The 25508-nt window shown below is 42.3% G+C and overlaps 1 protein-coding gene across 4 annotated transcripts in view; it reads left to right on the plus strand.

The window, feature by feature from the left end:
• The first annotated feature begins 379 nt into the window (after window positions 1–379).
• The window catches only part of KLHL5 (kelch like family member 5), a 76413-nt gene continuing 51284 nt past the window's right edge, over window positions 380–25508 (plus strand). The window contains exons 1-2 of one of the 4 annotated variants that reach the window (XM_051842460.2): window positions 21123–21569; window positions 22615–22713. In XM_051842460.2, the coding sequence (XP_051698420.2) occupies window positions 21187–21569; window positions 22615–22713 (482 nt within the window). In that variant the 5' untranslated portion in view covers window positions 21123–21186. Of the gene's footprint in view, window positions 710–2356; window positions 2375–21122; window positions 21570–22614; window positions 22714–25508 lie in introns of those variants that run through there. The other 3 variants (XM_051842461.2, XM_051842462.2, XM_051842459.2) reach the window with 3 other exon arrangements.

Raw genomic sequence — 25508 nt, forward strand, 5'->3', positions numbered from 1 at the left:
TCGCCCAATGCTCCCAGCCAACACAGGCCGGCTGTCTGTTCGTCTTCCAGTCCTGTAGAGGGACCCCTCCCCTAACTCCCACCCCCAGGAAGTCCCCTTATCCCAGTTGCAAGGAGCCAAGGACCACTGGAATCTTTGCCAGGTCCGCCCCGCTCCGCCTCCTCCTCGCCAGACCCCGCCCCGGCTGACGTCCTTCTCCCCTCCCCCAGCGAGCTCGTCTCTGCCCGAAGGCATCCCGCTCCTCCCCGTCCAGCGGCTCGGGGAGACCGCGCGCGCCGAGCGGGGGTAAAAGAAACCGCCAAACGGGAGGCGGCGGCGGCACCCCGGGGGGCGGAGCCTGCGGCTGGGGGGCGGGGCCCGACGGCCGGGGGCGGGGCCGGCAGCCGCTCGCGGCGCGCCAGGACTGACAGGCGAGCCGGCTCTCTCCCGCCCCCCACTCGCCCGTCTGCCGGTCCCGCCCGCCCCCCACAGAGGCTGCCCGACGAGTTTGACCCTCGGCCTGGCGCGGCCTGACGGAGGGGAAGAGGTTCGCTCCGGGCCGGCCGGCGCCGGGGGTAAGGCTGCCGGGAAGGGGCTGGGGGCGCGCGGGGGGCCGCGCATCCCTCCCCTCGGCTCGCCGGCCCCCGCCCCCAGCCTCCCCGCCCGCGCCCGCGCCCGCCGGGCCGCCCCGCCCCGCCGTGACCCGCGGCTGCTTGCGGAGCCCGACGCGGTAAGTGCGACTCCCTCCCCGGCGTCGGGGCGCGCCGAGGCCCGCGCCCCACCCCCACGCGACCGAGCGCGCCGGCGCGGACGCCGAACCTCGGCGGCCACCTCGTCCGGGGTGCCGGGCGGGGCGGGCGCCTCCTCGGAGCGCGCCCGGGGCTCGAACCCCGAGCCGGCCACGGAGCCGCGGCGCCGCTCTCGAAGTTGTAGGCGCGGAGCGGTGTCCGCGGCCCCCGCTGCCCTGCCGGACGGTTGCTGCCTCAATAAAACACTGCAAAACGTTTCGGACCCCCCCCCCCAACACACCCCCCACCATCGTTGCCGCCACGCCGGGAGAACCTGCGTTTTTAAGTGTGTCTCTTAATAATCGCCTTACACCCTGAGTGTGGAGAGTAGGAGAGGGTCTTTGAGGAAGAGCCGGCCAACTTTTCCTGTTAGGCGTTGATTTCAGTGCCAACTCTGGGATGAGAAGCTGGCCGGAAGTTGCTTCTGTCAGAAAGTAAAACATGGTTTCATTTGATTTTTTAAAAAAATATCCACGAAATTCAAAAGGGCGCTCTCCCCACCCTCCTCTGCATCCCGGCAGTGTTTGATGTGCCTCTCTTTTAAAAAGACCTGGGTGCCGAGTGGACTAGTAGTTACTGGCACGCAATACATCCTTGAGAAACAGCTTAATTAGTCTTTTTGGTTACTAGACCACTAATAATGACGTTTTGTTTGGTTTTCCAGAACTTAGTGGTTTGACTGTATTATGATTTTCCTACGCTCTATTGGGGTTGCCATGACTTAATATGGTACTTCTACTCACAAGCAAATACGCTGATGTTTTTGGATAATAAGTCAGGGAGGGAGAAATCAATGTGAAATTGTAGGACAGGACTTAGCTTATACAACAGATAGCTCCAGAAGTGATTGGAAGCAGTTGTAGTGTCCATGTGGTGTGGTAGGGCTGAACAAACTAAATTTTCTAAGTGGGAAAAGTGAGACAGAGTAGGAAAAATGGCATAGAACGTGAAGGGGAAGACAACACCAAGTGCATGCTAAATAGTCCTGTGTTAGAGATGAGGCACAGTTTAGGTTTGGGCTTCTTAGGAACCAGGGGGGAGAGAGGAACAAAGCGAGTTTCAGTGTATTTTATAATTCCAAGAAACAGAAATCCAAAGCAGTTCTGCCCAAGCAAGGCATTTTCTAGTAATGAGGCCTGACAGGAACATTTTCTCATAGGCCCTGATAAAAAGGGAGGTTTGTGGTATAGTTGAAAACATTTTGAAAATATTCCTACAGGAAATAGGAAATTTTGTACAATGTATTTCCATAAAGGCAGTCATAAAACTCTAAGGATAAGTTCTCTGAAGACTTCACTTGATCCAGTCAGAACATTTAGAATGATCTAGAACAGCATTTCCCAGCCTGTGACCTAAGGGATGAGATGGTAATAGTTTATTTCTTGAAATAAGAATCTGAGCTCAGCACAGAGATAGCTGAGTTAGACAGTTTGAATAGTTTTTTTTTTTTAACTACATAATGAAGTTTACAGTGGTATATGCAGTTTGTCCTTTTACAGAGGGACATAGTCTGTGAAATTTCCCAGATTTTGCTGATGATGGAACACAATTTGACACCCACTGAAGCTGTAGAAATTTTGGAGTGCCTTTCCTTCAGGCAGTTCTTTGTGAGTATTAATTGCAGCTGAGCTTTGCTAAGAATTGCAGAACAAAAAATTTGGTCCTTAGCTAAGTAGTAAGGGCTGAAGTGAAGATAACCTAAAAAGCCAGGATTTTAATATACTGTGTAACAAAAGGAAAAACGGCTTCGCCCCTGAATTCTGCCAGTTACCTGTTGGACCACATGGCCTCAATGTAATTTGCCTGTTCTGTCGTTCAGGATGACTGTGAGTTAGACTAGGCTGAGGCAAGAAGTACTGTAGGAGTGAGTGTAATGAATTATCCTTGGGTGTAAATATATGATGGACATTTTCTTTTATCACAAACACTATTGTTACTAATAATTTACTATCAAATCCTAAATTCTGTAGTCATAAGATACCTCAGGACACACGGTACGTTGTAGGAACCACTAAAGATCCGAAGCTGGAAAATCTGAAATTGTGCTACTAATGTGCCAGATTGTTTCCAGCAAGTTAATGAACCACTTTGCACAATTCCTTCCTTCCTTCCTTGTGACAGTGCACAATTCCTTCCTTCCTTCCTTCCTTCCTTCCTTCCTTCCTTCCTTTCTTCCTGGATTTATTTATTTATTTGAAAGGCAGAGTTACAGAGATGCAGAGGCAGAGAGAAGTCTTCCATCCACTGCTTCACTCTCCAGATGGCCACAATGGCCAGAGCTGCGCTGATCCGAAGGCAGGAGCCAGGAGCTTCTTCCAGGTCTCCCAAGGTCTTGTGCCATCTTCTACTGCTTTCCCAGGCCACAGCAGAGAGCTGGATCAGAAGTGGAGCAGCCGGGACTTAAACTGCCGCCCATATGGGATGCCAGCTGCAGGCTGCGGCTTTACCCACTGCACCACAGCGCCGGGCCCGACAGTGCACAGTTCTTTCATGGAGTAAATCTTGAGGCGCTGCTAAGTCCTAGGGAGTAAAGGAAGTGGATGAAATAATGTGTTAAGAATCTTTCAGTGTCTGCACGTGTTCCATCCCTGAGTACAGAGGGCAGGGAGCGGCACCTTATTCAAGTGTATTTGAATCCGGAGTTCCAGGTGGCAGGTACTCGGAGTTGAGAGAATAAGGAATTGATCCCAAATGTACCAGTGCACTCAGTTCCTATGTTTGAGTTAGAGAGAAGTCTTCTCCAAATGATTCAGCGCTATGCAAAAGGTTGCCATTCTGAAAAGAAATTGAGGGCCAGAGCAGTTCCTTCTCTTCACACCGTTTGTGAGAAAGGGGTTTGCTGAGTACGTGAGGTGGGGTAGGTTGCACTATGGCAGCAAAAAACCCTCAAATCCCAGTAGTTTAAAACAGCAACAGTTTATTTCGTCCTCACGCCATGCCCGAGGAGGGTCAGCCTAAGAGCTCTGTTCCAGGTGGTCATTTGGTACCCAGCTTGTCAGAGGTCCCATCTCAGCACACACTTCCGCTGTTGCCAGGGGAAAGCATATAGTGAGTTGTCCACTGGTCCTGAAAGGCTTTAATATGGAAGTCAAATGTGTAACTTGCACTGCCACTTCATTGGCCAAACAAGTCACGACTGCACCTAACTTCAAGGAGGTGGGGACGCGCAGCTCTCCCATGTGCCAGAGGAGAACTGGAGGAGTCTGTGCACAGTGGCTTCATAGTGCTGTGATCTGAATAACTCACATCCAAGTTCTCTCTCCCAGTGTTCCATTCAGCAAAGAGAAAACAGCATTTCTTTGTGTATGTGTGTGTTTAGACAGCATTATGCTAATGGGAATCTTAAAGATCTTTTGTTAATTTGAAATGAAATGCTTTCAAAAACTCTACAATGAGATGTACTATTTTGGTCCAGTGAATTTCATCCTTTTTAAATTGTATGTCCATTCAGTAAACATTTATTAAATGTGTATAAGGCACTGTGTTATATCTTGTGAGGATAGAAAGATGATTGGGGGGTTTACAGTTCCAACAGAAAATAGCTATCATTGAGTTCTCTCTCTCTCTTTATCTTTAGGGCAATATTAGCAGGGTGTGTGTGTGTGTGTGTGTGTTTAATTAATTTATTTGAAAGGCAGAGTTAGAGATAGAGGGAAAGTTAGACCTATATATAGAGAGAGATCTTCCATCTAGTGCTTCAGTCCCCAAGTGGCCACAACATACCAAAGCCAGGAGCCTCTTTGGGGTCTCCCACGTGGGTGCAGGGGCCCAAACACTGGGGCCATCGTCTGCTGCTTTCCCAGGCTCATTTGCAGGGTGCTGGATTAGAAGTGGAGCAGCCAGGACTCAAACTGGTGCCCATACGGGATTATGGGATGTCGGCATTGCAGGCAGTGGTTTAACACTTTGCACCACAACACTGGCCCTTGGCAGGGTTGTTTTTTGTTTTGGTGTTTTTTTTGTTTTTTGTTTTTGTTTTTTTTTTGACAGGCAGAGTTAGAGAGAGAAAGGTCCTCCTTTTTCTGCTGGTTCACCCCCCCAAGTGGCTGCTACGGCCGGCACGCTGCAGCCGGTGCACTGCAGATCCGAAGCCAGGAGCCAGGTGCCTCCTCCTGGTCTCCCATGTGGGCGCAGGGCCCAAGGACCTGGGCCATCCTCCCCTGCCTTCCCGGGCCACAGCAGAGAGCTGGACTGGAAGAGGAGCAACCAGGACAGAATCCAGTGCCCCAACTGGGACTAGAACCTGGGGTGTATTTGAAAGGCAGAGTAGCGGCCGGTGCCATGGCTCAATAGGCTAATCCTCCGCCTAGTGGCGCCGGCACACCAGGTTCTAGTCCCGGTCGGGGCGCCGGATTCTGTCCCGGTTGCCCCTCTTCCAGGCCAGCCCTCTGCTGTGGCCCGGGAGTGCAGTGGAGAATGGCCCAAGTGCTTGGGCCCTGCACCCCATGGGAGACCAGGATAAGTACCTGGCTCCTGCCTTCGGATCAGCGCAGTGCATCGGCCACGGCGGCCATTGGAGGGTGAACCAACGGCAAAGGAAGACCTTTCTCTCTGTCTCTCTCTCTCTAACTGTCCACTCTGCCTGTAAAAAAAGGCAGAGTAACAGAGGAAGAGAGAGAGAGAAAGTGTGCGCGCGCGAGCGAGCTTCCATCCTCTTATTTACTCCCCAAACAATCACAACTGTCAAGGTAAGTCCAGGCTGAAGCCAGAGCCCGGAACTCTATCTGCGTCTCCCACATGTGGTAGGAACCCAAGTCCTTGGTCCATCTTCTGCTGCTTTCCCATGCACGTTAGCAGGGAACTGGATAGGAAGTGGAGCAGCCTGGACTTGAACGTGCTCTGGTGTTACAAGCTGCAGCATAACCCACTGCGTCACAGTGCTGCCCCTAGTGGGATTTTTCACTATGATAAAACTAGATTCTCTCTCTCTCTCTTCCCTCTTTTTCTCTCTTACACTCACACATGGATAAGAGTATTTAAATGTTTATAGAAAAATAAGATGTTTATTTTGATACAGAAAAATTAAAAACTCATGCATAGTTTTTTCTCATGCATAGTTTTTAAAAATAATTTGCATTTCCATGAATTTTTTAAAAAGCTTTCTTTTTTTAAAGGCAGAGTGACAGAGATGGGGGAGAGGGAGAGAGAGAAAGATTGTCCATCTGCTAGTTCACTCCCCAAATGCCTACAACACCTGAGATGGCTCAAGCAGAAGCCAAGAGCCTAGAACACCAGATGCGTCTTCCACATGGGTGTCAGGGATCCAAGTACTTGTGCCATCATCTGCTGCCTTCCAAGGTGCATTAGTAGAAAGCTGGATAGGAAGCAAAGCAGCAGGAACTGGAACCCGCACTCTGATATGAGGTGCAGCTGTTTGCAGCAGCGGCTTAACCAGCTGTACCACAGTGCTTACCCCTTCCATCAACTTTTTGAAGATCCCTGGTGCATATATAGTGATACATCCCCTGCTTTGTTTAGCCTTAAGGATTTTTTTCATGACAAGTTACACAAAATTACCTAAATTAGCTTAATCCAAAAGAATGTTTTGTTAGAAAAGGAATATAGCTTTGTGCCACAGTTCAAGAGCAAGAAATACAGCTGGGCCCCAGAGAGAACTGGCATCAGTAATGGAAAGTTGGAAGGGAGGGCTAATTCCTCTCTTGCCAGATCTATATGATTTCTTGCCAGTTTCTCTCTCCATATATACTTCATCCTTTTTCTCTCTGTTGACTAATTTTTCTCTATCTTGCTATGACATAGGTGTCTTTCAAGTTCACACACTTGAACCAGAGCCTTTAGCAATTTTTGCAGATCTAAAATTTCTGTTAACCACATTTTGGTTAACCACCTTCAGAGTATGAAAATAATGGAACTGGCCAAAGTAAAAGTTAGGATACCTGGCAACTTTATAGTGGCAAAGGAGGCTGTTCTAATAGCTTGCAATCAAAGAAACCTGAGGTTAAAGAAACACAATTAACGTCAGCTTGCAAGTTCTAGTGGCTGATAAAGATCATCAAGCTAATAAAGGAGAGCTGCAGCTGGCTTGTATTTACCCTGAGCACTTGCAGATGCCATCTGCATTGTAATCCCTTCATCTATCCTTTCTTCCTTGCCCAGGTTACTATCACTGAATTGTCTTACAATTGGCTTCTCCTCAGGACTGATTATGTAGGAAAAGTGGGGCACTCATAGATTCCCTTACTCCCGGTCTTTGCTATTATCCAAGCTGATCTCCTAGATGCACTCTGTTTTTAAGATTTATTTATTGGAAAGAGCTGAGAGTGAGAAAAAGAGGAAGAAATCTTCTATCCATTGATTAATTCCCCAAATGGCTGCAACAGCCAGAGCTGGATCAGGCCAAAGCCAGGAGCTTCATCTGGGTCTCACCTGGGTGCAGGGGCCCAAACACTTGGGCCATATTTTCCTGTTTTTCCCAGGCCATTAACAGGGGGAGCAAAGCAGCAGGACAGGGACCAGTGCCCATATGGGAAGCTGGTGCTATAGGCGGCAGCCTTACCCGTCATACCACAGGCCCTCAGTCTGGGTATTTTACATTTTAATATGCTATTGCCATATCTCTCCGCTATCTTAATCTATTTTTATTATCAATACATTTCCATTCATTTCCTGTTAGCCATGTGTGCTTAGCTTCTCTTGCAAAGTTCCTGCTATGATTTGAATAGGATATGACTCCTAGACTTATGAAGAAGTTTAATCCCCAAAGTTTTAAGTTAATGGTACTAAGAAGGTAGAACTTAATCCAGTTATGGTGCTTAGGAGGTGGACCTGGTGGGAGGCTCTTTGGTTATTGGAGACATGCTCTCGTAAGGTAGTTCTTTCCAGCTGGCTGATAATATAAGCCTGAGTGGAGCCCAGGTGTTCTTTTGCTTCCTGGCTTGTCATTTGATCCTTCCTTCTATAAACTCTGCCAAAGCCATTGCCTGGCCTCACCGAACTGCCACGCCACTGGGACCTACCTGATCTTGGACCGTGAACCTCTTAAATTGTGAGCTAAAATAAATCTGTTTCCTTTGAAAAGATAGTACAATTCCCTTGGATTGTTTTTTTCTTAAGATTTATTTATTTGAAAGGCAGAGTTACAGAGAAAGAGAGAGAAACAGAGGGAGATCTTCCATCCACTACTTCACTCCTCAGATAGCCGAAACAGCCAAGGCTGGGCCAGGCCAAAGCCAGGAGCCTGGAACTTCATCCAGGTTTCCCATGTGGGTGGCAGGGGCTCAAGAATTTGGGCCATCTTCTGCTGCTTTCTTAGACACATAGCAGGGAGCTGGACTGGAAGTAGAGAAGCCAGGATTTGCACCGGTGCTCATATGGGGTGCTGGTGTTGCAGGTGGAGGTTTACCCACTACACCATACCCCAGCCCCCACCCCACCCCACCCCCGCCTTGCATTCTTTATCAGTGCAGTATTTCCTTTCTTCCTGGTTGAAAAATGCCCCTCATTCACCTGAGCAGAAAACTGAAGGGAGGAACTATGGAGAAACGATGTATGTTGCCTGAAAAGAGGGAATTACAGAAAAAAATGATGACTGAGGAAGGTGAATAAAACCTACACAATGAGACTAGGTGATCTGTCAGGAATGTGTATATTAGGCCAAAGAAGCAGACAAAAAGGGAAAAGGGTTTGGATTTAGTGTGTGGAAAATCAAGAATATCATTCTAAGATGTTTTTATATTGTTGCTGTACAAATTAAAGGGTCTGTTTGAAAGGTTCAGTTAAACATTTGTATATATTTTAAATAAGTTTTGTGACTTTTTTAAACTTAGTTGCAAGGCAGAGAGAGAGGGAGCACCCCATCTCCTGGTTCACTCCCCAAGTGTCTGGAACAGCCAGGGCTGGGCTGGAACTCAGTCCACATCTCCCAAGCGTGTGGTGGGGATCCAAGTACTTGAGTCATCCCCTGCTGCCTCCCAGGGTGTGCATTAGCAGAAAACTGGTATGAGGCACTGAGCCAGGACTCAAAGCCAGGCACTTCAACACGGGATGTGGGTGTCCCAGCTGACTCCTTAACTGCTAGTCCGTATGCCTGCCTCAACTAAACGTTTAGATCAGAAAACTACTGCAGACTTGTTTACTCAGAAGGCTGTGAGGCAGGATCACAGCTTGCCTGCGGGGCAACATCACATGTTTCTCATCAGTGGGAGTGAGCCTCACAGCGGTTCACACAACCAGCTTGTGTAGCTACCCAGAGACATCTCAGAAGCTCGCACTGGGTGGGTGCAGGAACCGCCTTAGCCTTACACACTATGTCCCACAGAAGTCAGCTCCATTGACTTCGCTTCCTAGTTTCCAAAATGTATGCCAATTAAGAGAGTTGTCACAGTTGGGAAAGTCAAACCTGAAGCTTCCTTATGAGATATTTATAGTTCATTTGTAGTTCCCAAGTGCCTATGCAAGGTTTGCCAATCAGGGGATCATTTTTACAATAAGCAATGTTGCCTAGTAACATTGACATGTAATTCTACAGATTGCCAGGGGAACAGAGCTTGAGAGGTACCTGCAGGTTAAATGCAGAAAAGAAAAAGGGTTTGTTTAACTCTGCTCACACTTGTATTATCCACAGTGGCTTTCACTTTGGAAGTATTGAATAATATTTTTTTTTTCTTAAACTCTATAATGGGTAAAGTATGAAGCAGGTCCAGAGGAAATGAAGCTGGAAATATAGGTAAGGACCATTAGATCATTAAAAACCATGAATTTTACACTAAAGATTTTGGGTTTTATTTTATCTTGAAGGTAATGAAAATCAAAGAAATAAAGTCTGAAGTAGAGTAATATAGTCAGGAATTGCACTGTGGAAGGTTATTTTGACACTAGTATGGACAGTGGATAAAATGATTTAGACTCAAAGTTAGTATGTTCATTTCAACTTAATATTTGCCTTTCTTTGTGGGAAATATTTTTCTAAGTAGAAAGAAGGAATACTCAGTTCTGTGCTCCCCAGGCAGCTTACAATTGCCAGACAGGTTCAGCCAGGTCCCTTGACATTGTTTCTTCTAAGCCTATTTGTCATCCCCTTCCCTTATGGAAGGCTGGGAGGACTACCCTGAAGGACCTCCAGAGAAAATTGGATATAATCAAATGTGTGATTAACACTTGGAAATTCATGCCTTCACTAATTTCCACTGAGCGCCATATGACTCACTAACGTGCCCATTTTGCTTTTTGCTGGAGTTAAATTATAGAACAGTTTATTGATGGCTTCTTTTCTTAAGGCCTGGTTTTAGGGCAAGCAGGGAGTTTTCTTTAATAGGTAACTGGTTTAATTAACGTTTGTAGTGATTAACCATTTCTAATTATGAGCAGCTCAGGGCAATCCACATTTTCTCCCTTAGCTTAAGTTGTCTTTCATGATGTGATGCTTCCTGTACCTGGCTTATCTTGTTCTAATTTAACTATATAAATTATAAACTGATTGGTCCTGCAACAGACTTATAAGTTGATCTGTGATTGGCTCATTATAGAGCCGAGGCCACTTCCTGTTGGAGAGTGCTGATTACTTTTTCCACCCCCAACACCATCCAACTACATGGAAGAGAAGCAGTTTTGGATTTGGTTCAGGTCCATAAAAGACCAAATTATGGTTATCCAGATTGTTACTTTTTATGACACATAATTCAGTTGGGTGTCTGAGCACACGCCGAATATAATGGATCAGGCAAGAATTCAGCAGTGGTTTCCCATCATCTGGGTGGTATTTCAGTTTTTATCCTTGTACTGCAGCAGACACATATTTATATTTACAAAAATCTAAGGTGTAGAAAGCAAAGAAACCTTTGTTATAAGTCATCAAGCCAAAGGACTGTTTTCAAAAGCAAATCTTTTGTTATAATCATGTTATTAGGATATAAACCGTGATCATTTTTATAGATGCGCTTGGACAATCTATTAATTTATCTCATTTTAAAAATGTCCATGCTCCACTATCAGATATTGTATGGTTAGATCTTTTAGAGATGAAGATATACTTTGATAAATTATTATGGGTCAGTACTTGCTCTATAAGAAATAATGGCAGAAATTAGGAGGGAACTGAGTAGGGAAAAATCTGTGAAACACTTGTATTTGGTGAATAAGGGCTATTTTGGCATTTAGTTGCAATTATGGTGAATTTAACGATATTCTGTTATAGAAGAAGGGAAGTGTTCTTCAAGTACTCAGTATTTCTTTTAGAGCATTAATAGCTTTTAGTTTGGTCAGATATTATAGGCAAAGAATGTGTCTTTGCTCTACTACCGACTACTAGACTCCTAACCTTGTACAAGTCTGTCTCCTGAATATATACAGTAGGGATAATAACAACTCACCTGCCTCTCAAAGCAGTTGTGAGTAGCACATGAAAGTATTTTAGAAGCAAGAAGCAGTGAGGTGTACTGAAGGTATCTTTAGCATTGGTCCTGGATTCAGATTAAACCGTAGTATTCAGCAGTTGTAGGTACCAAGGCAAGTCACTTAACCTTACTTCGCTTCAGCATCCTCATCTGTAAGGTGAGGAGGTGAGTTCGTAATTCATTGTAAAAGTATTTCAGAGGTTATTGTGCACATGTAGGCACTTAGGAAGCTGCTGTTACAAATCCAGACCCGTACTCAATACTTAGACATAGTATTTTCTTAATCTTATTTATTTTATTTATTTTTAAAGGTTTATTTTATTTATTTATTTTTAAAAGATTTTATTTATTTGCAAGTCAGAGGTACACAGAGAGAGGAGAGGCAGAGAGAGACAGAGAAAGAGGTTCCCATCCCCAATTGGCTGCAACAGCCGGAGCTGCGCCAATCTGAAGCCAGGAGCCTCCTCTGGGTCTTCCACGTGCAGGGGCCCAAGGACTTGGGCCATCTTCTACTGCTTTCCCAGGACATAGCAGAGAGCTGGATCAGAAGTGGAGCAGCCAGGTCTCGAACCAGTGCCCATATGGGATGCCGGCGCTTCAGGCCGGGGCGTTAACTCGCTGCACCACAGCGCCCGCCCCTTAATCCTATTTTAGTGAAGAGAAAACAGAAGATCAAGGAGGTACAGGTATTTGTCCAAAATATACAGCTGGCTGGTGAGTGGCTTACTATTGACTGTGGTTCTTCCTGATCCGTCATCTAGGATGCCACTAATAGGCGATGGTGTGGGAAGCTAACTACAGAGGCCTTCTCAACCGGCTTCCTCTGAATTGGCTCACAGCTTTAGCCTGATGCACACTCCTCCCTCTGCAAAATGTACTTGTCCCCAGGGCCGTCTGCACACTCTCGTGGTTAAGCAGGCTGCTACATAGCTGCTCACGTCTGTGCTTGCCTGTTGGTTGTGTTTATTCACAAGTCTGTCTTAACTTGTCATAATAATTATAAAATGTTAGAGGGGCCAGTGCTGCAGTGCAGTAGGTTAAGCTTCTGCTTAGGACGCCTTCACTCTCACGTGAGAGTGATGGTTTGAGTCCTAGCTGCTCTGCTTCTGATCCAATTCGCTGCTAATGTGCCTGGGAAAGCAGTGGATGAAGCCCAAGATGCCTGTGTGGGAGACTCCAGTGGAATCCCTGGCTCCCGATTTCTGCCTGGCCCAGGTCTAGCTGTTGCAGGCATTTGGGGAATGAGCAAGCAGAGATCTCTGTCTCTCCCTCCCTCTCTGGCTTTCTGCCTTTCAAATAAATTTTTTTAAAATTAATAAACATGTAAATTGAGTGTAAAGAAAGACTAAGGGGAGAGTCATCAAAGCCTACATTAGTGGCTCTCGATCTATGAACCAGCTAATCTGGTCTTAGACCATCAGTGGTGTTCAAGGAAATAAGGAACTCATACCAGAATGTAAATAAACTGCATCACTAAGCACACCAGGTCAGCTGAGTTTTCTTTTTTCCATTATAAAGTCCTCCTAGAAGAAACCAATGCTTCATTTACAGTCTGGCACAAGCTTTTTCCCAAAGTGGACAGACTAGTGATCTAATGGATTCTGTATTCATATTTTTTCACAAATGCTTTTAAGTTCACACTCCATTAATAGAAACCATAAATGGAAAGCATAGATGATGGATCATTAAGAGCATGGCTTAGGCAAGACAGAGGACCCAAACTCAGTAGGAGACTTATATCAAATACTTACCCTATGGGAAAGATTTATGAATGAATGTGCGTTTATGTGTTCAAGTTAAGATAATGTCTTTAAGGGTATGTAAATATCAGTTATAGGAGGTTTTCACTATGCTCAGAGTTCCAGATTGTCTGGAAATACATCTTTGGCCTCGGCAGCTATGGTAGCTCTGCCTGCTGTCTTAGCTTATCCTGTGCATGCCTTGCATGTCTTTATTATGCTGCATTGCAGTTTTTAAATTAAATGTCAGTCCTGTAAGTGCCTTGAAAGCCATAGTCCTTTCTGTAACCTTCATAGCATTGCCAGTCTAAGAAGATAGTAAATGAGTAATTTTGATAAAATTTATTGAGTTATTTGAGCAAGAGTTTAGGATGCTGTATGATCCATATGGTAAATGGACATAATATACTTTGAAGACGAAAATGTACTCCACTTAATTTATTTGTCTTCGTCTTATAGGTATGTATCACAATGTTTTTAATTAGGGAACACAAAGAAGTGATATCTTTATATTAGATGGCTTTTACCCTAAAACCATACTTCAGTTTTCATTGTAGTGTATATTATAGTTCTTGACATCTGAGTTTTCAATCTACTGTGGGTTTACAAAGGCAAATCTCTTAGCTTGTTGGAGCTGAATTTAAATTTGATATTTATTTTAGAGTATCATTTACTGATTCAGTCAATTATTTCTCAGTTATTTTTATCATGGAAGATTTAACACTGTACTGGAGACCTTAATTTTGGATTTCAAAGTGTATTTTTAGTCTTTGTAATTACAAAAGAAATTTTGGTGTCATATGTTTGTTGTAACTAGTGACAAGAATTCACAGATAACCAGTAACAGCCCAGGGTTCATCTATGCATACTCTTGATTTCTTACATAGAGTTTTTGATATCTTAGGCTGATTTTGAAGTAATAGCTATTGGCCACTGTTCCTAGCCATTTGGTTGCAAGATATGTGATTAAAACCAAGGTTGGCCAAAACTATGCTTGATCCTTCTGATACTATATCTTTACTTCCTTAGTTATATTAACATTACCATTTTTCTTCTGGTCACCCAGGTTTCAAAATGCTGTTCTCGGTGTCTTCCTGTCCACTTGCCACAATTTTCCTATGAGGTTTGTCTCTGTAATATCTTTAACATCTGTTTTCCTTTCAGATCTTGGTACTTGTAAGCAAGCTTAAATTGTTCTTCTCACATTGTAGAGTTTTCTAACTGGTTTCCCTACTGATGATATCTTCCTTCACAAATCCATTTTCACCATTGCCATATTAATACCACTAAATCCTCAAGAACCTCCTGTTCACTCAAGTAAAGGATATACTAATCATTCAGTAAGTTTCACTCAAGACCTTCTTCTGCTGGATTTTAAGATCTCTCAAGTCAAGGTCTGTGCCATTAATTTATTTGGTTTTGTTTTTACTCAAATTCAGTAAGTATTTGAATACCATGCATTGTACAAGTTGTTAGGGATGTAGCAGTCCCTGCTCTGGTGGATTTTTTGGTCTTTTGTGTGTGTGTGTGTGTGTTCTGTATACAGAACCAATATATATTTAGTTTACATAAATATGGGCTTTTTTACATTTATAATGTTTACTTTCTATGAGGTTGGAGAAGAGGTACAGAAAATTTGGTATATTTCTGGCATTAAAATTAGGGTTAAGGAAAAGTAAATCTGAAATCTTTTCTAATCTAGGTAAGTAATCAACATGTTCTGCCATCATATTTTTAAATGTTAAGTGGAATTTAAATGTTAGTGGAATTATACTAGTGTTCAAATTTTAAAAATAAGCCAAATTCTGATGGAAGACCTAATTTGGCAAAATTTCTAAAATATCCTGAATTATTATATTTTGTAGGGCTGTTTGAAATCATGTGATTGTAACTTACTGCTTTTATAGTTGAGGAAAAACTCAGGGAGGTGAGTGCTGCTGGGTTAGTGTAGCAAAATTAAATCTTGATGTTTCTGACGCATATTATATGCTTAAAACTACAGGAATAGGCTGGTGCCGCTGCTCACTAGGCTAATCCTCCGCCTGCGGCTCCAGCACACCAGGTTCTAGTCCTGGCACCGGATTCTGTCCCAGTTGCTCCTCTTCCAGGCCAGCTCTCTGCTATGGCCCAGGAGTGCAGTGGAGGATGGCCCAAGTGCTTGGGCCCTGCACCCCATGGGAGACCAGGAGAAACACCTGGCTCCTGGCTTTGGATCAGCGCGGTGCGCCGGCAGCAGCAGCCATTAGGGGGTGAACCAATGGAAAAAGGAAGACCTTTCTCTCTGTCTCTCTCTCTCACCGTCCACTCTGCCTGTCAAAAAAAAAAAAAAAAAAAATACAGGAATAGATCCATTGGAATTGATTACTTTTAAATACTGCTATTGAAAAACTTCTATGTGAAGAGAGGTTTACATAGTGATGGTTACCCTTAGAAGTTACCAAGTAGCTGTGCTTTAAATTGTTGAGTGAGGGCAGGTGTTTAGTTTAGCAGTTAAGCCACGGGTAACTCGTGTTCCACGTTGGAATACCAGGGTCTGATTCCACTTCTACTTCTGATTCCGGCTTCCTATAATGGGGACCCTGGGAGGCAGTGTGGTGACTCAAGTAATTAGATTACTGCCACCCATGTGGGAGACCTGGATTGAGTGTCCTGCTCCCTGCTCCGCATCCTCCACACCCTGGCCCTTTCAAGGCATGTGGAGAATAAACCAGCAGATGGGAACATTCTGTCTGTCTTCTCAAATAGTTACATGAAGCCATAGCTTTAAAAGCTTGTATTGAAGTGAACTCATCTACACTCTGTTAATGACATTCCTGTGTTTCTATTGCAGTACTGAATAGTGTCATCTTTTAAATTCACAGACTAATATTTGAACAGATTTGAAGTAGAAAGGCAGGTGGGTCCCTTAATTAAACTTGAAAAATGTATTCATAATTGACTCTTTTATTATCTATCTAAAATAATGTGTGAATTTTCGTATCTCAAGTTTAACTTAAAGCAAGGTTATTAAAATAAATACAGAATACAGTTTTATAATCAGTTTGAAAAAAGCATTCTATCAGTTTGCACAGACATGTGCTATTTAGCTGTTGAGTTTCAAAATGATAGAATTTTATGCCTTAAGAATGAGATAGAATGAGATGGAACAAAGAAATTCTCAGCATGATTTATTGTGATTTTTCTCTCAAGATGAAAAAATACTGAAAAAATTTTGCCACCAGAGGTAAATATTCCTCTAATATATATAATATATATACTACATATATATTTAATGTTGAGTTTAATTTATTTTAAAAGTGTATGGTTCAAATATATACTTTTGATATTGCTCTTACGATTGTTGGATTCATTCATTCATCAGAGAAATGTGTTGAGCACATACTGTTAACCAGGTGCTTACGTGCTGGGGTTATAGTGATGGCCGGCAGCAAAGCTCTAGTGGAGCTTACTGTGTAGGGAGGATAAAGAATTGAGCTCCAGTGTATCAGGTAGCAGTTAGTGCTCTCAAAGAAGTTAGGAGAGTCAGAAGGAGAGTGAATGATCTCATTTACCTAGAGTAATCAGTGAGGATCATTTTGATAACAATATAATTTATTTGTTTGTTTAAATGAGAGGCAGACAGAAATCTTCCATCCACTGGTTCACTTCCCAAATGCCCACAGCTGCTAGAGTTAGGAATGCAGTCCAGGTCTCCTACTTGGGTGCCAGGGAACTAATTCCTTAAACTGCCTCCCAGGGTTTGCACTGGTGAGAAGCCAGTGTCAGGAGTAGGAGCTGGGAATTGAACTCAGGCATTCCAAATATGGGACATGGGTATCTTAACCACTAGTCTAAATGCCCATTCCCTAACAATGTGATTTTTGATATGTGTTGATGTCCCTCAAATAATTGCCTAGGAAGTAGGCAATTTATCGTAACTGGATAAATTTGGGGGTAAAACTATTTTCTGTTCTGCAAAAGTTGACGGGGCAGAAGAAAAGTGTTTAAATGCTGAATTCTATGCCATAAGAAGCATTAGTGCTGGTGTTTATATTTTTTATAAAGAAAGTAGCAGAAATATAAAATCTTATAAATCAAGAAGATAATAGGAAAAAAGAGCAAGAGACTTGAATAGCCATTTCAGAGGATATCCAAGTGACCAATAAATATAAAAAATTACTGCATTAATAATCAGGAAACTATAAGGAAAAATGAAATGGGATACCACTGCACAGCCAATAGAATGACTAAAATTAAAAAGACTGACAATACCAGTGTTGCCTGGATGTGAAATGACTAGAATTCTCAAGTGCTGCCTGTAGGAGTATAAGCTGTTAACAGCAATCACAGAAGAGCATGTGCGTATATTATGACTTAGCTGTTTCATTTCTGGTCTATATTCACGTATACACAACTGTAATGTACACATAAGTCAGAAACACATATATAAGAATGTTTATAGGCTGGCGCCGCAGCTCACTAGGCTAATCCTCTACCTGTGGCGCCAGCACCCTGGGTTCTAGTCCCGGTTGGGGCTCTGGATTCTGTCCCAGTTGCTCCTCTTCCAGTCCAGCTCTCTGCTGTGGCCCGGGAAGGCAGTGGAGGATGGCCCAAGTGCTTGGGCCCTGCACCCGTATGGGAGACCAGGAGGAAGCACCTGGCTCCTGGCTTTGGATCAGCACAGTGCGCCGGCCGTAACGGCCATTTGGGGGGTGAACCAACGGAAGGAAGACCTTTCTCTCTCTGTCTCTCTCGCTCACTGTATAACTCTGCTTGTCAAAAAAAAAAAATGTTTATAGTACATTATTTATAAAAGTCTGAGAATAGAAACAGCTCAAATGTCCATCAGCAGTAGGATGGTTTTGGTGGCTAAATATTTATGCAGTGGAATACTATATATCTGTGAAATCCTCATCAGTGGCTACAGACAAGATGTTAATTTCCAAATAGTAGTCAACAAAAGAGTACATTGGTATTAAGTTTTGAAGCAGATCAAACTAATTCATACTGAGGGTGGGGATTACCTTTGGGCAAGTACATGAGAAGGACTCCTTGAGTGCTTTTTGTAATCATTCTGTTTCTGAACCTGGATGGAGATTATATGGTTAAGTTCATATTCTGATGATTCACTGAGTTCTCCACTTATGATTTGCACACTTTTGTGTTGTATGTTGTTTTATTTTTTTATTTTTTGACAGGCAGAGTGGACAGTGAGAGAGAGAGACAGAGAGAAAGGTCTTCCTTTTTCCGTTGGTTCACCCTCCAATGGCTGCTGTGGCTGGTGCGCTGCGGCCGGTGCATCGCGCTGATCCGAAGCCAGGAGCCAGGTGCTTCTCCTGGTCTCCCATGAGGGTACAGGGACCAAGGACCTGGGCCATCCTCCACTGCACTCCCTGGCCACAGCAGAGAGCTGGCCTGGAAGAGGGGCAACCCTGGACAGAATCCGGTGCCCCCACTGGGACTAGAACCCAGGGTGGCCGGGGCCGCAGGTGGAGGATTAGCCTACTGAGCCGCAGCGCCGGCCGTGTTGTATGTTAAACACTAATTTTGAAAATTTTTTTAAGGAACAGGCACTAATTCTTACCCATCTGGAAAAAATATTCAGGAAAAAAACCAAGACAGAGTTAATATCTATATTAAACAAAGCTTCTACTTGGTGATATAGAGGAGACAAATGGTCAAGAGAAAAATAGGCAAGGAATATAAGTAGGTAGCTCAGAAAACTAGTCAAAATGACCAGTAAGCTTACAAAAATTGATTCAAAGCTGGTAATTAAAAAGAATTATTATGTTAAAAGTTAAAAAGAAGGGGGGCCCCCTGGCGTTCTGATGTAGCGGGTTAACGCCCTGGCCTGAAGCGCTGGCATCCCATATGGGCGCTGGTTCTAGTCCCAGCTGCTCCACTTCCGATACAGCTCTCTGCTTTGGCCTGGGAAAGCAGTAGAAGATGACGCAAGTCCTTGGGCCCCTGCACCCCTGTGGGAGACCCGGAAGAAGCACCTAGCTCCTGGCTTTGGATCAGCACAGCTCCAGCCACTGCGGCCATTTGGGGAGTGAACTAACAGATGGAAGATCTCTCTCTCTCTCTGTGTCTCTGCCTCTCTCTGTAACTCTGTCTTTCAAATAAATAAAAATAAATCTTAAAAAAAAAAAAAGTTAAAAAGAGGGGCCAGAGCTGTGGTGCAGCAAGTCTGAAGCACCAGCATCCTGCTTTCTCTGGCCCCTGCCCATTCACTGCCCAGAGCACTCTCTGATCCCAGCAACTAAAAGTCAATCCTTTGGGGAGAGGGAAGTTGTTCCTGTTACCCCTGAGGAGAACCACAAGGCAGAATTATGGCAGAGGTGTTGATATAGGTGGTAATTCTTGAGCTAAACCTTGAAGGGTGAGTTACATTTTAAAATAAAGGAAAATGGGGCACAAAGAGCATTATAAAAGAGGGAGCAACACAATGTAGACTCTCTTGACAGATGAAGCTTGTATGTCTCTGCTGGAAAATAATTTGAGATAAAGTTGGATAGGTAGAGTAGAACTAGAAAGGTGTTTGATGATGGGAGGGAGTCTGTCCCAGGAGAGGGAGAGGTGTCATTTCATTTTCTAATGTACCCTGCCTACTACCACCAAATTAATTTTCTAGAACATTGCCCTGTTCAACAGTCCACTTACTAACACCTGTACTTAGTGCTCGGGCATTTTATTTTAGCGTATCCATCTAACTTTCTCTTTAAACTGATTTACTCCTTAAAATTGATTAGGTATGGCTGCCTGATCACACTGAGATCAGTATTCCCCTCCTTTGGCAGTACACTTCATGCTTTTGTTAATGTCTTTCTTATTTATAGAAATCTGTCATCAATCTGCCCAAGCAACTTCTTCCTATTAGAAGCCTTCTCCACATTCTGGTATCTGCTTTCCCTTCTTTATGGTTTTCCCCTTAGTATTTGGCATGGAACTGAACATGGCCTTTCATGTTTCTCATTCTCCTAAGAGCTGTGTGATAAAATATACGTAGCTTTGATGGATTTTTTTTGTTTTTTTTTTGGTCTGCTAATATAGGCATTGCCTTTTGTGTGAATCAGTTGCTATAGGAATAGACTTTGAGCACCTATTGTAGCATTATAATGTTTCTTATTTTAACTCACCAAATACTTTTTATTTCAATAACTAGATTTATTTTGGGAATTAGAAGCTAAAATGTATGTAACTGCAGGCCTCCCCTCCCCAGCAGTGCCTTAGAGTGTGCTGCTCACAGTAACTACTCAGTATGATTGATTTGTATTTCCTTTATCAATTTGCCTAAGTTAGAACCATGTTGAGATAATTTGTTTTGCTAACAACTTGGGTCACTATTAGTTAGGGTACTTGTATACCCAAGAGGTGGTCCTAGCCCAGCCGTAGGTAGCTTTCTTGAGCCATACCTTTCTTTCTTAAGGAATGTCATAGAAATTTGGATATTATACTTAGTAAAGTAGTCCAGTCCTAATTATAAAGCAAAACTGGCTTCAGGTTATTTATCTGGAAAGAGTAAGTACTGTCATGTTTTGATCCTCTGTCATTTTCAAACTTCTTCTTCTTCTTCTTCTTTATTCAAATAAAATCTTTCCCAGAATGTCCCTCCCTTACGTAGCTGCACGCGCTTGTGGAAGAGAAGAGGTAGAGGTGAAAGGCAGCAGTCTGGAGCCCCACCTTTCTACCTCTTTCTCCTCATTCCCCATTCAAAGAACACAGCTGGAAAATCTAACTCATCTAATTCAAAAATGCTTTTTAAAAACTTATTTTGTGATAGCTCATTTAGAAACTTAGTTTAAAAATAGAAACATTTCAGCTGAAAAGTGGCATCTAGGTACAAAGGAAAATGCTCTGGGATACATTTCTAGCTTCAGCAATAAAAGAGTTAATACACTAAACTGTGGAGACCGAGATACTGCAAGGGGATATAGTGCTTTCTGTCTCTGTCATTTGTGGTTTAAGAGAAGGGGGTGGCGTTCTGCATTTGAAAGGACTTTAATGAATGCTGTCAGTGTTTGTGAGAGCTACTGGTCAGCATGAGAAAGGAGAGCCGGGAAAGTGGTCTGGCTGCTTCAGGATAGGTGGACGAGAGTTTGCTCTGATTGAACGGAATGTTCCACCGTGTTTCAGCTTTATTCATCATCCTTTGTTCTTTAAAATCTGATACCTTGGCATAAAAGTAAATGTAGTGATATATATACACATATGAATGTGATTTATTTTCCTTTAAATCTGTTTGTTGTATACAGCAGGGCATATACTTCTCTTGTCTTGGTTGGATGCACAAATCTGTGTGCAGTGCTTTTTGCCCGTTGCCTAGACGATCACTTGGTTTCTCTGAGGATGTCTGGTTCTCGTAAAGAGTTTGATGTGAAACAGATTTTGAAAATCAGATGGAGGTGGTTTGGCCATCAAGCATCATCTCCTCATTCTACAGTTGACAGCCAGCAGGGAGAATTTTGGACTCGAGGACAGACTGGAGCAAGCGGTGGGAGAAAGTTTTTAGATCCGTGTAGCCTACAATTGCCTTTGGCTTCAATTGGTTACCGAAGGTCCAGCCAACTGGATTTTCAGAATTCACCTTCTTGGCCAATGGCATCCACCTCTGAAGTCCCTGCATTTGAGTTTACAGCAGAAGATTGTGGCGGTGCACATTGGCTGGATAGACCAGAAGTGGATGATGGCACTAGTGAAGAAGAAAATGAATCTGATTCCAGTTCATGCAGGTCGATTATTTTCTTATTGTTAGAATGGGGTGTGGGTGTACAGTCTCTGTAATGTTTTAAAATAATTTAGTATTTAAAATTCTTGATCATATATGTATCTGCAATCTATATACATACACATATTTACTACCGTGCTATGAACATGTGGTACTTTTGCTAGGATTTGTTTTAAAAAATGTTCTAATATTCTGTAATATTATAAAGACAACAAATAGCATTCATTTTGAAGTGTGTTGTTCCATATATAGATCTGGCTCTGCTTTGAAAATATATAGTGGCAGTTTTACGTCTCATTGCCTTACGGTTTGCTTCATCCAGTTACCTTCTGTATCACAGCAAAACTATAGAAGACATTCCTATAGTATAAAATTTTATATGGCATTTCAGTTTAAACAAATAATAGTCTTTTTTAATTTAATGAGAATGAAAGGTTTTACGAAGAGATGCACCTTGTAGTTGTCAGTAATATATTTTTTATGGTCACTTCTTTGTCCTGTCTATGTTGCAGCTCTTCAGACTAATACAGAGAATACTAAGTAACACATCTCTTTCAACATGACAGTACTAATTCCTGTTACCTTCACTTTCACTAAAATTTGTGATGTTTGAGAAATGAAAGACATTTTTTCAGAAGACTTTTAGTGAACATTAGAGGGGCTAAATGTGGTCAACTGATGAAAGGGGACAAGAAGAGGGGGAAATGAGCTAAAATAAAGAAAAATAGGCAATTTCAGAATTATCTTCATCATTGAAATCTGGCTTTCTTTTTGAAATAGGTTCTCTTATCAGTTTAAAGTACTGTAATATTGTATAACAAATTAGAGCATGCAAGTCATCTTCATCTTCATTCACAAACGTTTCTGAATATTTAAGGGCACAAATATCTGACTTTTCTATTGAAATTTATTTGCAAGTTTTGGTAACACTTGTAATTTACAAGCACATTATTGTTGATGTAGGCATCATAAGGGATTAAGACAATAAATTCACACTTTCAACTATCTCTGACTTGGGGATATTTTCCACCTTCTCTTCTAATCTTCAGAACATGGAATTCTGAACTGTGGTGTTGGAATGAGAAAAGATATAGACCAGCCATCTGTAATCATTTGTGTAATGAAGCGAGGGAAATATCTTTGCATAGGTAAATAATGTATCTAATTAAAAAAATTTTAAGTGGTTCATGATTTGGCATTGTCTTGAGGGAATAGGAGCCACTAATAATTTTAATATAGAGAACAACTGAGTTAATGCGGTTTCATTGTTTTGTGTTCTTTGGAGACTTGTTGCCATAAAGAGGATAATCCAATGTTAATTAAATTTTTGATTACTTTTGAAAGAGTAATTTATATTGGAAAAGGTACATGGTTTACCATTTTTGTGGGAAATGAAAGAATAATCATTGTTCCAATTGAAATTTGATATAATACATTTAGAATACTTTAACAAGATAAAAAACCCTAACATTCCTTTATTAACCAGCAAAGCTTATAATACTCTTAATATATGTTAACTACCAGGACAGAATATAATGTGAATATAAATATATATAAATAAATCTTGGAAAGATTATATACGCATTGGTCACTGTGCCTCCTTACAACAAAGGTAGTTTGCATAGCTAATGATTACTGAAAGTGATGTATTCCTTAGAATGTATGCTGAAATGTCTTGGTGCTACACTCATTAGGAAAGAAAGCAGTTTGCTTTTTGTGATCGAAAGATATCTATGTGCATTATTAACAATATAAAATTGACATTTTCACTTATAGGAGATATAATATTTTTAAAATCTAAACAATTGTTTAAAAAATGCTAATCAAAGATGAGCGATTGATCAAAGTAAGATCAAAAACAGTTCACATATTTTGAGACCAAACTATTCCTAAAACACTTGTTTTATTTTTTTTAACTTTTATTTAATGAATATAAATCTCCAAAGTACAGCTTATGGATTACAATGGCTCCCCCCCCCCATAACTTCCACTTCCCTCCCACCTGCAACCCTCCCCTTTCCCGCTCCCTCTCCCCTTCCATTCACATCAAGATTCATTTTCAATTCTCTTTATATACAGAAGATCAGTTTAGCATATATTAAGTAAAAATTTCAACAGTTTGCACCCACATAGAAACACAAAGTGAAAAATACTGTTTGAGTACTAGTTATAGCATTAATTCACAATGTGCAGCACATTAAGGACAGATCCTACATGAGGAGTAAGTGCACAGTGACTCCTGTTGTTGACTTAACAAATTGACACTCTTGTTTATGGCATCAGTAATCACCCTAGGCTCTTGTCATGAGTTGCCAAGGCTATGGAAACCTTTTGAGTTCACCGACTCTGATCATATTTAGACAAGGTCATAGAGTAGAAGTTCTCTCCTCCCTTCAGAGAAAGGTACCTTCTTCTTTGATGACCTGTTCTTTCCACTGGGATCTCACTCGCAGAGATCTTTCATTTAGGTTAATTTTTTTTTTTTTTTGCCAGAGTAAAACACTTGTTTTATTTCAAAAACAAAATGTACTGAAAGAAAATTTGATTTTTAGATGTGAGGGGCAATTAATATCAAGACAAAAAAATTAGATTTTTTTTTTAGAAATACCCTTTTTTATTTTATTCTTGGGAACACTTTTTTCTTTCTTAAAGACACCTAATTCTTCTCCCTTCAGTTTTATGTTACTTTTGTCTTAGGATACTTTTATCTGCTCTTGGCTGTGTGATTAAGTAAACCTTCAGCTTCTGTGGTTGGTTGCCATGCTGCTGTAAACAAATCAAAACCATTCATGGTTAATGCAAGAGAAGTTACCCTGACGTTTATCTAGCTTTTGTATATTATTTGAGAACAATTATTTTTCCTGTATAATATTGACAAATAGTGAAATGCATAGTAAATATTTGGAGATAAATATACAACATTAAAGATGGGCTAAAACATATACTAACTTGTTTAAAGAGTCATAATATTGACATAGATCACAGCACTTAAATTCCGAGTTATTAGGAAAAGAAGACAGCCAGGTGGTTCTGCATCCTCAGAATCAAAACACCCACGGTAGATTGGGACAGTTCAAAGTAAGAGTTCAGAGGCGGCATATGCTGTTGCTTGATTTTATCAGTTGTATTCCAGCAAGGAGAAATGTCTGCCTGAATCTTAGAGTTCTGCTGATTTCTGCTGCCATTGATCTAAATGATTAAGAAGTTCATCACCTCTTAACTTTTATCTTGATCTGTAGCCTGGCCACCTTTACTCCATAGGAGTCATTACTTTGGTATTAAAATACAAACTGTTGGCCGGCGCCGTGGCTCACTAGGCTAATCCTCCGCCTTGCGGCGCCAGCACACAGGGTTCTAGCCCTGGTCGGGGCGCCGGATTCTGTCCCGGTTGCCCCTCTTCCAGGCCAGCTCTCTGCTGTGGCCAGGGAGTGCAGTGGAGGATAGCCCGAGTACTTGGGCCCTGCACCCCATGGGAGACCAGGAGAAGCACCTGGCTCCTGCCATTGGATCAGCACGGTGTGCAGGCCGCAGCTCGCCGACTGCGGCGGCCATTGGAGGGTGAACCAACGGCAAGGGAAGACCTTTCTCTCTGTCTCTCTCTCTCTCTCACTGTCCACTCTGCCTGTCAAAAAAACAAACAAACAAAAACAGTTTTCTTACATCATGAGGAATTTTGAGTCCTAAGTAACAGAGTTGTCACCTTGCATGTGAATAAGGTTTACATGGCAGGACACCATGTGACCATGCTATAAACACAGTTTACACTTCACTTGACTTACCCACTTATTAACTAAAGACCATAGGAGAATGTGCCTGTGTCATGTCCTGCACTCTTGAGAGTCTGCTATAACTTATATAACCTTTCCTAAGACAATGCTCTGTGTGTGTGTGTGTGTGTGTGTGTGTGTTTAGTGTAAATTTCAAGGAGTTCATAAACCTTGAG

Source organism: Oryctolagus cuniculus, chromosome 2, assembly GCF_964237555.1.
Source record: "Oryctolagus cuniculus chromosome 2, mOryCun1.1, whole genome shotgun sequence".
In the NCBI taxonomy this organism is placed as follows: Eukaryota; Metazoa; Chordata; class Mammalia; order Lagomorpha; family Leporidae; genus Oryctolagus; species Oryctolagus cuniculus.